The sequence below is a fragment of the Magallana gigas genome, chromosome 6 (assembly GCF_963853765.1).
Source record: "Magallana gigas chromosome 6, xbMagGiga1.1, whole genome shotgun sequence".
In the NCBI taxonomy this organism is placed as follows: Eukaryota; Metazoa; Mollusca; class Bivalvia; order Ostreida; family Ostreidae; genus Magallana; species Magallana gigas.
This window is the reverse complement of record NC_088858.1, coordinates 50,283,061-50,296,752: the sequence shown is the minus strand read 5'-3', so window position 1 is coordinate 50,296,752 and position 13,692 is coordinate 50,283,061. Positions and strand designations below refer to the sequence as shown.

The following is a 13,692-nucleotide window of genomic DNA, read 5'->3' as shown; positions in this document are numbered from 1 at the left end:
TAACTTTGCGTGTCATTTGTACCAATAGATTTCATTGGACATTAGAATACTTAATTGTTCTTCGCCATATTTTGATTATTTAGGCGCAGAAAACACTCAAATAATGAGTTCACCTGATGAAAGCACCAATAAGCCAACAGGAGACGATGTATTCGTTAAACCAGCAACCCCTGATTTGTCCACCGCTGTTAGTATCTCATATGATCCATCGACACGCGTTTCTGTTCATGTCTGTCACGTTCATTTATCGGTCATTTTGTTTGTCACTGTTTACTTTTAATCCCATTATAACTACCCTTTGTATATACAATTTTGATGTTAAAAATGTCATTATTCCTTTTCCCCTATCTATTTTGCACATTGCTCAAAGTAATGAATATTGGTTTCATGTAAACGTGTAATGAGATGGGAGAAATGATGAAATGATGGACAGGGATTCGAACCCGGGTCCCCTGAATATCTAGTCAGGTGTTCTACCAAATAAGCTGTATGGCATTGGCAGGGGAATCAGTCTGTTACATTCACCCCCTCCCACTTAAAATGATATTCGCTCTAAAAGACGAATTCCAGGCTTCATCCTCAGATTAGATAGAATGTTCTATCGTTAAATTGACAGATGTCCTACGGACCCGGTTTAACGATAGAATTTGCCCCCTATGCTTGCTTCCTAGCAAATAAAAAAAAAATGTCATGTTGTATATTGCCAAAATTTTTATATGATGGGTCTCAAATACCTATGATGTTTTATTATAATCCCATTTTACCACATTATCTGTTTTTGCAACAAAATCACTGCCACTTTTAACATCACGTTTGAAATTTCGCTGTAAGCGATCGCCATGTTAATGATAAAATCCGAGACTTTCCGAGTGCGTTTTCCAACAAAATGGCAGGCAAATTCAAACATATATATTAACAAATTGCTTTGTTAGTTGTTACCACCCATTAAATGGATATTTTATGGACTTATCTGCATATGCATGTTCAAAAAGGTTTGTTATACATAAAAATGTGTTTTTCCACTACAGATTATTTTTAACAGACTTAAAATAGACACAATTCTTACGTGACCTGAGCGCAGCTTGGTCACGGTAAGATTATTCTTTCTATCCTCCGATAGGAGGTTAATCTGTCAAATCCAGAGGTTGGTCTCGGCGCCAGCACCAATGTAGCGGAATGTGAGGGAAAAATGAAGGACCAGACAGGCATTGGAACCCAAATCCCCTGAATCATTATCTCTAGTTTATAGGTGCTCTTCTAACTGAGCTATGTAGAGCTGGCTATCAAATCTGTTATACTGTCAAAAAACCTTTAAAAAAAAAGGAAAATATTCTTCCCATTATTTAAACATTTTGGAACTTCTGCAGTATTACATAAGGCCATTTATGTAGAAATATTTAAATTTTTTTATATCTAGCAAGCTTTCGACAGTGAATTTTGATGAAGGAAAATATTCTACCAGAATATGTCAAAATAGTGCACTATTTTCCATTATTTATTGTATACGTCTTTCCTACTGTCATTTGGGTAAGCTATGATGCCATTAGACAAAAAAATACAGCATCACAAGTGCCCTATATTCGCCAGTCTGCATGACCTTCCAATGCACCAGCCAAATCTATCATCATTATATCTTTGCTACAATGATTAGAATCAGAAAATTTAATTGCTATATGGAATTTTCTTTTTAGGAGAAAATGAAACAAGAAGAGGAAAAGTTAAAGAAAAAATACCCCAACATGAAGGCTGGTGTTGGTGGTTCTGCACTTCTATCAAAGCGTCTTCAAAAGGTACAGGTCAATTAGATTCTTCGCTCAAACAAGTTTAGAACATTTTCTTTCACTGAAGAGTTTAAAAGACAGTGTTCTTAAAATATTTCATTACAATAGGGATGTAGCTGACCAACAAAATCTCATATTTTTGGTAAAACTGGAAATCTTTCTATGTACTCACTGGCTATATAATTGTACTGGTAAGTACATGTAGATGGGTATAATGAGCGAGAGTGCCTCTTTCAACAGTGATCAAAATTGTGAATTTCATGACCCTGGGTCAGGAGTTTCGGTGTTAGGATGGGGTTTCAATGAATATATAGATTCAATAAATTAAATATTACCAACTGTTATGATTCTTTATAATAGATATACACTGTAGGACCCCCCCCCCCCCATCAACCCCCAAATTTTTTTCATAAATTGTCTAAAATAAATGGAATACTCAATCAGATCTCCTTCATTTACTCACTCAGTTTATTCATGCATCATGAACATTTTGATCAATTTGAACAGTTCCTCCTAGATTATTATAACACTCCCACTTTCAAAACAGACCCATCCGGCATCCACCCATGTTTTATGACAGGTTAAACATTAACAATATCCCAAATTCTGTTCAGATCTTCCAACTTAATCATATTTTTTTTTAACCGGGTTTTCCGAAGGAAAAATCCGGTTATTAAAATGGTGGGCGGGCGGGCGGCTGCCAAAAGGGTACCCTCATTGTACGGATAACTCCTCCTACAGTTTTCAAGATAGGAAGCTGTTGTTTTGCAGATCAATTGTACATATATCAGAGGTGTGCATATTGCTAGGATTTTGATTTCTGATGATTTATGAAAAAAATACCAGCTTTTGAACTTAGTCATTTTTTGGCAAAATATTGCATATAGGGTACCCTCATTGTATGGATAACTCCTCCTACAGTTTTCAAGATAGGAAATTATTGTTTTGCAAATCAATTGTACATATATCAGAGGTGTACATATTGCTAGGATTTTGATTTCCGATAATTTATGAAAAAAATACTAGCTTTTGAACTTAGTAACTTTTGGCAAAATATTGCATATAGGGTACCCTCATTGTATGTATAACTCCTCCTACAGATTTCAAGATAGGAAGTTCTTCTTTTGCAGATCAATTGTACATAGGGTATATCAGAGGTGTGCATATTGCTAGGATTTTGATTTCTGATAATTTATGAAAAAAATACCAGCTTTTGAACTTAGTCACTTTTTGGCAAAATATTGCATATTGGGGTACACCTTTTCACTGGATATGGGTTGACATGGATTATGGATAAAGTTCACATAAAAGAAAACCCGGTTTGCTGTCACATTGACAGCTTTTCACTTGTTTACCTATGTATCAATGAAACTAATGAAGGGCCCTCTATAATCGATCTGTAAACTGATTTCAAGGTATTCACCAGTAATATAGGTAAATGCACTTCTGATGATCCCTTTCTTGGCTGCATTAATAAACTTGTATATAAAATATGCACAGGTAATTGTAAAATCTGAAATTCAATATGCATTGAATCTTAATACATTGTTATTTCAGAACAAGTACTTTGATTCTGGAGAGTACAATATGACAAGGGCAAAAATGAGAGGATCAAAGTTACCGCCTGCAGCGCAGGAAAACATGATCCTTCAGGAGCCCCCAGGAGATGCCATCCCCACCCCAGAGGCCATAGCCACAATTAGGAAACCTTCCCTTCAACAGAGCAAGCTGGCAGAGCATTCATGAAGAAGAATTAAATGGATATTTTTGTATAATTTCAATAGTGCTTCTCACCTACCATCTATAGTCAAATTATACTTGTCATGTAATTATCACATGGAAGATTATTCATCATTGAAAAACGAAGGCATTTTCCGTCTGTATTGCAAAATTTTCAACGTATTGGGTATATAACAAAACAAGAATATGATTGGTATATTTTAGACACTTTGTCTTAATTGAATTTTTTCATTTTGTCTGTGATCAGTGTGATGTGAAATTTAAGTGGTGAATATTTGTGCACTACATCATCATTGAATTTGATGTGTATATCAGACATCAATGACTTTTAAAATCTTCAGGAATGTTTGTTTTCTTACATGAAATTAGACTTGTGTTAAAACATTTCCATTGTTACATTCAGACGTTCATTTGTTGACAGAACATAAATGTTTAAATACATAGTATATTGTAAGTCAAATATATCTTGAGAGAGAGAGAGGGGGAAAGAGTGAGAGAGACATAGTGAGTGAGATTGTTTGTGCTTTGTTTTTCATTTTCTTCATGCACTATAGTATGATAGTTCCACAAACAATGGTCCCTTTAAATCGATAGTTTCTTCTATATGCTAGTTGTTCAGAATTCATTAAGATTTTATAAGAAAAATAGAAACAAATGCTTTTTAGCCAATGTAGGATTGCTCTATTGTGCTTAGCGGTTTACCTTTTTCATGTAAATTATCGTTATAATTTTGGCTTGGTAAGAAAATTTTTAATTCAATAAAACACTTTGTCCTTCTTCTTTTTTCAAAACATAAATTATGTATTTTTAAGTTTTGCATTATCAAAATATGTGGGGCAGTGTGGTTAACAAAGTTTATAAATGGTTTTTGGATTGAAAGCTTAAGCCTATTTTCAGGTAAACTTTCAACAAAGTGTACCATGTATTTATATATAATGTAAATAGATACATGTATTTTTTCTTTTTTAGATATGATCACCTCAGTCCAATATTGTTATAGTTTTGTTTAAAGATCAAGAAATAAAACAAGAGTTATGTTATATCTGTATTCTTTTTTTTTTTATGTGATCTTTGATATTGATGTGGATTAAAGTACATTCTACTTGAAATACTTTCACTGGTTTAGAATTTTCAAATTTTACAATATTTAAATTATTATTTAACCAAAAATTAGCTTTGGAGAGGTAAAAATTGTAAAGACTCCAGCGGGATTCGAACTCATGACTTACAGATTCGTAGTAAACCCTTTAATCCACTGCGCTATGCTGAAAGGTGACAATATTGGAAAAGAAACTACTTAAATAATTGCACTTCGTTTTGTTTATTTTGATAAACAATACGTCGCAACATGGAAGTGTCTCATACCACCTTTGATCAAAGTCAGCAATGTTTTTTGGTGTGTTTACTTACAGGATTCATTTAGTATTATTGTAGTTAACACTTTCCCCTCTCATTTGTTTAACAGACCTTGCCTTAAATTAAACTTCAAATGCTATGTATATAAACTGATCAATTGCAAAGACTGAAGATAGATTTAAAAGATATACTTGTATTAATATAAAAGACCATACTTATATACACTTTCACAATAAATGGTAACCGTATTTAGAGCAAATTGAAATAGTTTGGAATAGTATCGCAACCAAATCTTTGCCAGACTTTATAATTATCCATTTTTCCTAAAAGTGACCAGCAGTTACATGGCAAATCATCAATGTGAACCAAGTAATCATTGAAATGCAATGAAAAGTTTTGGAATATGTTAAGATTTTTACTTCAGTCTATTATCAGGTTTTGGTTATGAAACTGTTACAGATAGGAACAATTTTTAATGTAATACATGAAAATACAAATACTGTTCATCTGTAAATTTAATTTTATTCAGTCATATCTAATTAAACATCACGCAAATTTTTAAACAGGGAAGTAGTCATTGTTGTGCTTTGTTGTATACGAATGTTTGATAAGTTTGACCTAGATATTTTGTATGAACATTGTTGGGGGGGGGGGGGGGGTAGATGTCGTATAGTTCATAAACCGAAACGTCGAAGAGCGAGTTGTCTCGTGCTCTAATGTCACGTGATAGTTAAAATGGCCGATGAAAGAGAACCACCCCCATTTGGCGAAGACGAAAACCAAAAAGATGAAGACGACTTGTTTGCAGAAGCTAGTGAGGTATGTTTAGAGAATGCATTCTCGGAAAGCTTCGATTTGGGTTAGTTTGACGGGCTACAAACTCCAGATGGCTGTGTAAGACGGACGACATTTTGCCGGTTTGTTCTAATCTGGTCACTTGATTTTAAGCATATCAAAGATCCTCCTTTGAACCTTTTATTTGTTGTTTCGCTCGAAATAATTTTACTTACATGTGCTGAAGTGATTTAATTGAGTAAACTTTCAGTATTATATTTGTCGAATGATTAAACGGAGAGGTTACCAGATGTCACTTGTGAACACCCGCCCTCCTGAGTCATTAACATTGTATATTTAGTGTAAACAAAAAATGGATTGTCTACAAAATTTTGATGATAGATTAAAACCAATTAAAATTTTGACGTGATAGCAGGCCACTGTGACCATTGTTTAAAACACTCATTCAAAAGTCTCTGAGTAATAGATGAAATAATATAAGCAAACTTTGTAAAATTCCAACCTCAAAGTACAAGTAAAATGAAACTGAAATTAAATACCTATTTTGAAATTTTTACAGTATTAAATACAAAGTAATATTGAAATACTATAGGCAAATCATTACAATATTTATGAGAGCGATAAATAGAACAAACAGTTTCCTTAATGTACAAGTTGTATGTAAATAGATGTATTTTTATCTGAACAATGATATAATGGACTATATGCAGTATTATGCATTTCTCGTCCCCAAAATTAAAGTTTTACAAAGAGCTTTAAAAATTAAGTGAAAGATACTTAAAATCATATTGAAAATGAGTGTTATTCCAATGGTGGCATCTCAATGTAGAAATGACATGATGAAGATTTTCTCATTTTGATAAATTAATGTTTTGGAGCAGAATATGGGTGTTTTCAACTGGGAAACATTGAGCGCTTGCTTGCGTAAAGTACAATTTTTTAGTATGATGTGTACATAATTTATGAACAAAAACATATGTAAAAATTGTATTTGAGCAGACTTGTGCTCTTCCAATTGCAAAATATAAAGAAAGAAAAAACGATAAATGTGTGCAAAATTGTGAGAATTAGCTCATTTAGGTGACATCATAGATAAACAGCTAATAAATGTACAATGATGACTAATATCAAGATTAAAGTGATAGATAGCATCCTCTGTATAAAGATTTAATATGAAAAATTGATTTTTATGCGATAATGTTTAAAAATTAGTTAAAAGTAGGGGCATATATATGACCATAATATCAATTCATTTGAAATATTTTCCTTTCATCAAGAGAAAAAACCAAATGGAAATTTTTGATCGATGTCTACCATTAGTTATCACCTGATCCTAATGGGACATACATTTTTTTGGAATCAAAATTGCTAAGCAATCTATGTTTTTAAAATATACATGTACAGCAAAACTCGGTTATAACGAAGTCACTGGGACCTAAGAAATTACTTCATTATATCCGTAATTCGTTATAACCGTATAAGAAATTCATTAAATTTACATAGCTGGGGATCCAAGATGACTTCGCTATATCTGTAAATTCGCAATATCAGTGTTCATACTAAACGAGTTTTACTGTATTTTCATTCATGATTTATTATAGACAAATTAGATTTTAAAAGTTTTCATCGCAAAATTATGTAAATTTATTGAGTAAGACAATTCTAAAGGATATATGTCATAATCTCTTGCAGAGCCAAGAAAATGAAAGCACGCCAGAATCAGAACCTCAAAAAGTGCCAATAAAACCAGACGTTGATTTATTTGGAGGTACATGTATATTTTGTTCATTTGTCTCATTTGAAAGTTGCTTCAGTATTAAACTACTCTTGTATGAATAAATCCTCATGAGCATGCATTTAGTATTTCATGAGGAAAAAATGCTCTAAAATATGAATGCCTTAATATGGTACATGTATATCTAGAAAGTGGGTAGTTTGACCCAATTTATAATTATAGACTGATAAACATAAACTTTTCATGTAATACTATATATCTGGACAAGGTATACCTATTTAAATAGTAACATAAACTTTGATAAGTTTCAGGTTGTCATGTTAGACCCTAATCATTTATAGTGTTCTTTAAAGATTGATCTAATAATGTCTTTTTAATTATCAAAAACTCATTAAAACTTGATCTTTAACTTATCAACTTTGCTTATTTTGCATATTCACATCAGAGCATGGGTATCACTAGTGAGCATTGGCTCACAGATTTCTGATTTTATTTATACTATTGTTTATTTGTCTGATTTTCTTAAAATTAATATTTTTTTATATCCATTTTCCTACAGATGATGAAGGAGAAGATGTTGCGTTAGAATCAGATGAGGAACCCCCAAAGGAAGAGAGGGAAGACAAGAATGATATATTTGAGGACTCTAAGCCTGTGATGGCTCCAGAGCCTGTCATTACCCCTCCCGTCAAGGAGGAGACACCCAAATTACCAGTCACTCAAAGCTCAACCGCAGTGGAACCAAAAGTGACCAGCAGAAAAAGTACTGATGTAAGTACCAGTTGAAATGGAAAGGGATTAACATCTCATCATCCTTAAAGCAAAGTCGTACACCAACTACCTTATAGAAGAATTTGTCAAGCAGTGATATCAATTTCTCATGGGGTTTTTTTTTTTTATAGAAACACAGGTATATAAACATGCTGTAAAGGATTTCCTTTCTTTTCCTATTGGTAATTATCAATATTTAACAAGACTTGACTTGATTTTCTAGCCTCCTGAACCAGAGAACGAGTACACTATATCCATCAAAGTGGCAGAGCCTCACAAGGTGGGCGATGGAATGGGGGCCTACATGGTGTACAAAGTCATAACAAAGGTGGGTAGTTATACTTTACAATAGAACCATTTTAACAAGACCTTGAACTTTCAGTAGGGCATAGCTATCTATTTCTTGTGTCAAAACAGGTTAAAAATGATGCAGTTTCAAGTGAATTATGTACATATTGTGTAGTCTTAGCTCAGAAGCCAGACAATTCTTGTTGATTTCAAAGAGTCATGGCTGAGAGGCTAGCAATGAAATATACATGCCTACGTCACATTGCTGTTTGACACAACTACCCAAAAGCCAAGCTCTTGTTAAAATAGTTTTGATTTAAATGTGACATAGTGACATAAAACTCAGATAAGATGTTGTTGGAGATCTAGTTGTTACAGAAGATCATTTGTTAATTGCATCAGCATGTAAATGGAAACTAAATACAACTGAGCATTGTTTATCTCTCATTAAACTTTTATTGCCAAACATTTTATCTGGATTGATAAGCATCCTAATGAATGATTCATCATTGTTAATTTTGTTTACATTGTTTGAAAATATGGGTTGCATGAAATGTAAACGAATGTTGAAGTGATAGGACTACTGAAGCCAGGTTTACATACAGTAAAACATGCTTATGATGAAGTCCCAGGGACAGGCAATTTTACTTCAATATAAGCGTAATTCGTAAAAAGTTTACAAAATGTAATAAAGTCACGGGGAATGAAAATCACTTCGCTGTAAGCGTCAATTCATTATAAGTGTGTTCGCCATAACCATGTTTTACTGTACATAGGTTCAATGTACCATACTAGTATTTTATACATTGTATAGACAACCATCCCTGCATTTCGCCGAGCTGAGTTGTGTGTGACCAGGCGATTCAGTGATTTCTTGGGCCTCTACAGTAAACTCCATGAGAAGCACATCAAAACAGGAATCATTGTCCCCCCTGCTCCAGAGAAAAGTGTCTTAGGTAAGGTTATAAACAGGTGTGATGATACGTTTTCTATCAAGAGAGATTCTACCAGTCATTGTGTGCTACACTGTATACATAATAAGGCAGAGTTGTGGGATTTATTTGGAGAGATGTTATACACCATACAAACATTCCATATTTGTTAGGTATGACAAAAGTGAAAATGTCAAAAGAAGAATCTAATGCAGCTGATTTCATACAACGAAGAAGAGCAGCATTAGAAAGGTCAGATTGCAAAGATTTTTTTCTTTTACCCTTTGAACTGAAACTCTTGTACATATTGTAATGTTAAAATGAACCTGGAGTGACAGAATTTTTCATATTAGTGAAATACTTTTACATTTTGTTAAGTGAGGGCTGTAACAATAATCAATGAATGTTTTTCACAACAGGTACCTAAACAGAACAGCCACTCATCCAGTCTTGCAGATTGATCCAGATTTCCGAGAATTCTTGGAGAGAGATGGAGACCTTCCTAAAGCAACAAATACATCAGCCCTGAGTGGAGCAGGAGTGCTAAGACTCTTCCACAAAATGGGTGATGCCGTAGAAAAAATAGCCTTCAGAATGGATGAATCTGATGAGGTAGGCAGTTATTGACCAATCACGGGATTGCCTCTTGTTTCTGTCTGACCATTTTACATCATATCTTCATGTAAATTTTCTTTTTGTGGCCTCCTACTAGCACTGAACCACTAAATCATCTCTAAACATGCTAAAGGGTCTTACAGTGCAAGATTATCATTGAAATACATGAATTTGAAACATTTTTGTATTGCTTTAGTCCGACTGTAGTTATCTTTATTGATGTTAAAATCATGAGTAAACTCTCCTTTGAATATCCAAATTCCACTTGTTTACTTTGAAATGCATTGTAATTATATAGTGTTTCAAATTATGATTCATTCAAACTTTATTTATATGTTTTTTAAATAAATGCCTGGTTTTAAAACTGGTGACATTTTGCATAGCTGATGCTTTATTTCTGTTCAATACTTCCCGGAAATCAAAATCAGTGGGAGTATGAGGTAATGGCCAGGCTGGTACATGTACTGTTGATACCCCCTTGGTTTTATAAGGGAGTAACTAGTGTTTGTAGAATATCTGCTTACCTGAAAGCTACAGGCACCTGGCAATATTTTGTCTTGTACAGTGTATTTTGTTTATGTGTGATTAATCATCTTTTTTTGTGTATGAATTCAGTCATTTAGTCCTAATGGGGTATCTGTTATAACGATGTTGTAAATCCATGCTTCATTGTATTTTGTTAAAGAAAACCCATTTCCTTTCTCATAATCATTCATTCTCTTATTTTTCTCACCCGCTGTGTTTTTTGCTGCTGCACAGTTTGTTTATAATTGAACTATTTAGAAGTTTAATTGTATCAAATATAAACGTATAATGATAATTATCTGACATATTTTTATTGCTCTACAAATGTTTTTTATAAGTAAATTCTTCTGCCACTTGATATACATGTTGTGTATCCTGTTTTGTTAATGAATGTGTTGTTGATAAGGTATTACACTTTTGCTGTGCTTTGTTTCAGTGGTTTGAAGAGAAACAGAACCAGGTGGAGAGCCTGGAGACCCACCTGAGGCGGCTCCACACCAGCATGGAGACCCTAACCCAGCACAGGAGAGGTGATTCGCCCATTCTTTTCTTGATATTGTTGTTTGCAAAGGAGTTTTCTAGAAATTTAAGAAGGCTAGATAGTTAACAAACCCTTCAGGTCTGTATTAAAATTATAAATATGACTTTTCAATCCGTAACTATTATCTAGTAAAGAAAAAGTTCTAATAGTTAAGCTGAAAATTGTAAATATTTTTCTTTACATTTATCTCTATACAAAGGTCTGCTTTTGAAGAAGACAAAAACAGTCTAAAAATGGCCACAGCCATCCAGCCCTTTTAATGAGAAGGTGATGAATTTTTTATATGTGATAATTCTAAATTCTAATGCTAATTGTCTTCCAGAATTGAGCAGTATGACGGCTTTGTTTGCCAAGAGTGCTGCCATGCTCGGGACAGCAGAGGAGCACACGGCTCTGTCTCGAGCTCTCTCACAGCTTGCCGAGACTGAGGAACGCATAGAGACCGTTCACGCCGACCAATCAGATCACGACTTCTTCATCATGGCTGAGCTGTGCAAAGACTACGTGGCACTGTTGGGAGCTGTAAAGGTTGGTCTTTTTCCTATTTCCTGTCCAGCACCCTGTTTGTTTCATTGGTCGTTGATTAACATTTTTTGATAAATGATTTACACACAACAAACTTTTAATTGTGATGTCTTTTAGGAAGTGTTTCACGAGCGAGTGAAATCTTACAAATCTTGGAAGGAGGCGGAGGCAACTCTGACCAAAAAACGAGAAAATAAAGTCAAACTAGAACTAGCACGCAAAATGGACAAAATTCCTCAAGCTGAAGATGAGATTTCAGAGGTATTGATTTATTTGCACTTTAATATCTCTCTCATGTATGTTTTTTTGAAAGTCAAATCTATATATCTTGCATGTTCATTTTTATCTTAAACGTAAAATTTCTGTTCAGTGGGTGAATAAAGTGGAAAAAGGGAAGGACGATTTTGAGAAAATTTCCAAAGCCATCAGGAAGGAGGTTGCCAGATTTGATAAATATAGAGTGGAAGATTTCAAAGACAGTGTTGTAAATTATCTGGAGCAGCTAATGGAGAACCAAAAAAGGGTACGCTTTTTTATCTTGCTATTGCTTCTGTACCATTTAGTTCATTTTGCATTGTCCTTTTCTGATGCAAATAATATTTTAAATCTGTTAAGGAAGGCAATTGTAGAATAATATTAAAATGATCATTTTTTATTACTGTGTTAACTGTGTTATAATTCAAATTATTGGGGAACAAGTTTTGTGAACTGTCAATGATTTACAATTTCCCTGTAATGTTTTTTCTTGGATTTGCTTAAAAATATAATGAAAAAAGACTCATCATTCATCAGGATGTTAATACATGGGTGAGTGGTGCCCACGAATTCCAAATAAATTGAACCCAAACAGATTCTAAAGATTCAAAATAACATGTAAATATATAACAACTGACTGATATGTCTTGTTTTTCAGATAATGAAGTGTTGGGAGGCGTTCTTACCGGAAGCCAAGGCCATTGCTTAGATTTAGTGGATACCGGACTATTTAACTTCTATTATATTTGAAATGCTTGATGTTGCAACTGAGATTACATGAATAGGAAGTTTGTGCAGTACAGGCTGGTAACTGTTAGATGAGATAGATGGACTGCTATGTGCAATAAGACCACACTGGACTGACAGAGTGCCTCTCTGTTTGATACTGATTGGTGACCATACTACATACATTCCACTGGTCATTGACAGGCAGTGGCTTACTTTGTTCTATAAAAACAAATTTTATGTACAATAAATTATTATATACTGGTTTTGTTATGGTTTAATTAATGGACAAATCAGTGTTTAGTTCAGGAATAAGGAATTGTTCTTTGAGTGTTAGTCGGTGATCAAATACGGTCAGGGGTTATCAAATCCAATAAAGCCCTGTAGATTTAATCACACCCGAACCTTTTCGATCAGCTCGTGATATTTAAAGATCAATTCTTATTACTTATATTTATATAATTTTCAGTAATTGTACGATTAACTAGACTCTTGTTGCAAAAGCAACAAAAAGGTCTTCCGTTTTGATATACATTAATCAATTTAACCGTAGACATTGCTTCTCTTACATAGAGAAAATAGTTGATATGATAATTATTGTGAAATATATATCCAAACGTTGCTTCCATGTAAAACAACAAGATTGAAAACGAAATCAATTTTTGAAGTACTCTCTGTGACGACCGGAAGTAAAGCCGAACTAAACAAAACAGGTTAAACATTTGTACAATCATAAGTTAATCTTTCCTCAAAGTTTTGTTGTTAGCAAGTCTGAAATCTCTTTGAAACAATAGTTTTTGTCTGGAGACAGGAAACGGACGAACGGAAGTGATGAATAAAAAAGTAGTAATTTTCGTACATTTGCTTAGTGTACATAACTGTTTATCAGGCAAGATGAAACACCCAAGAAATTCAGTTAAACTTGCTAAAACATGATTTATTTGAATCCTACCGGTGAAAACAGTTGACAAAATAAAACCCGCTAAACATATCATCAATCAAATGTCTATCATTCATGAAAGCTTTGTGTCTCAATCACTTACAGTGACAAAAATCTTGCAGGCATAAAATTACATAGAGATATTTGAGATATCACCGGACGTAACA

At 33.6% G+C, this 13,692-nt stretch overlaps 2 protein-coding genes across 2 annotated transcripts; both read left to right on the top strand.

Moving 5' to 3' along the window:
* The first annotated feature begins 19 nt into the window (after window positions 1-19).
* LOC105335022 (cAMP-regulated phosphoprotein 19) lies at window positions 20-4,561 on the top strand. The gene is made up of 3 exons (XM_011438684.4): window positions 20-187; window positions 1,692-1,790; window positions 3,339-4,561. The coding sequence occupies exons 1-3, from the start codon at window positions 104-106 to the stop codon at window positions 3,525-3,527; spliced, it is 372 nt and encodes a 123-aa protein (XP_011436986.1). The 5' UTR covers window positions 20-103; the 3' UTR covers window positions 3,528-4,561.
* Window positions 4,562-5,540: 979 nt separating this feature from the next.
* On the top strand, window positions 5,541-12,851 carry LOC105335021 (sorting nexin-2). Its single transcript, XM_011438683.4, has 12 exons — window positions 5,541-5,696; window positions 7,365-7,440; window positions 7,967-8,178; window positions 8,402-8,506; window positions 9,281-9,422; window positions 9,572-9,650; window positions 9,818-10,010; window positions 10,975-11,068; window positions 11,402-11,607; window positions 11,722-11,865; window positions 11,975-12,127; window positions 12,518-12,851. The coding sequence occupies exons 1-12, from the start codon at window positions 5,613-5,615 to the stop codon at window positions 12,566-12,568; spliced, it is 1,539 nt and encodes a 512-aa protein (XP_011436985.3). The 5' UTR covers window positions 5,541-5,612; the 3' UTR covers window positions 12,569-12,851.
* The last annotated feature ends 841 nt before the right edge of the window (window positions 12,852-13,692 follow it).

What these genes read in the sequence shown, in the direction of transcription:
- LOC105335022 (XM_011438684.4), top strand. Translation starts at nt 104, where the DNA reads ATGAGTTCACCTGATGAAAGCACCAATAAGCCAACAGGAGACGATGTA. An exon ending in CCCCTGATTTGTCCACCGCT is followed by an intron (nt 188 to 1,691) that starts GTTAGTATCTCA and finishes TTTTCTTTTTAG; the next exon opens with GAGAAAATGAAACAAGAAGA. An exon ending in TATCAAAGCGTCTTCAAAAG is followed by an intron (nt 1,791 to 3,338) that starts GTACAGGTCAAT and finishes TTGTTATTTCAG; the next exon opens with AACAAGTACTTTGATTCTGG.
- LOC105335021 (XM_011438683.4), top strand. Translation starts at nt 5,613, where the DNA reads ATGGCCGATGAAAGAGAACCACCCCCATTTGGCGAAGACGAAAACCAA. An exon ending in CCAGCAGAAAAAGTACTGAT is followed by an intron (nt 8,179 to 8,401) that starts GTAAGTACCAGT and finishes TTGATTTTCTAG; the next exon opens with CCTCCTGAACCAGAGAACGA. An exon ending in TCCAGAGAAAAGTGTCTTAG is followed by an intron (nt 9,423 to 9,571) that starts GTAAGGTTATAA and finishes CATATTTGTTAG; the next exon opens with GTATGACAAAAGTGAAAATG.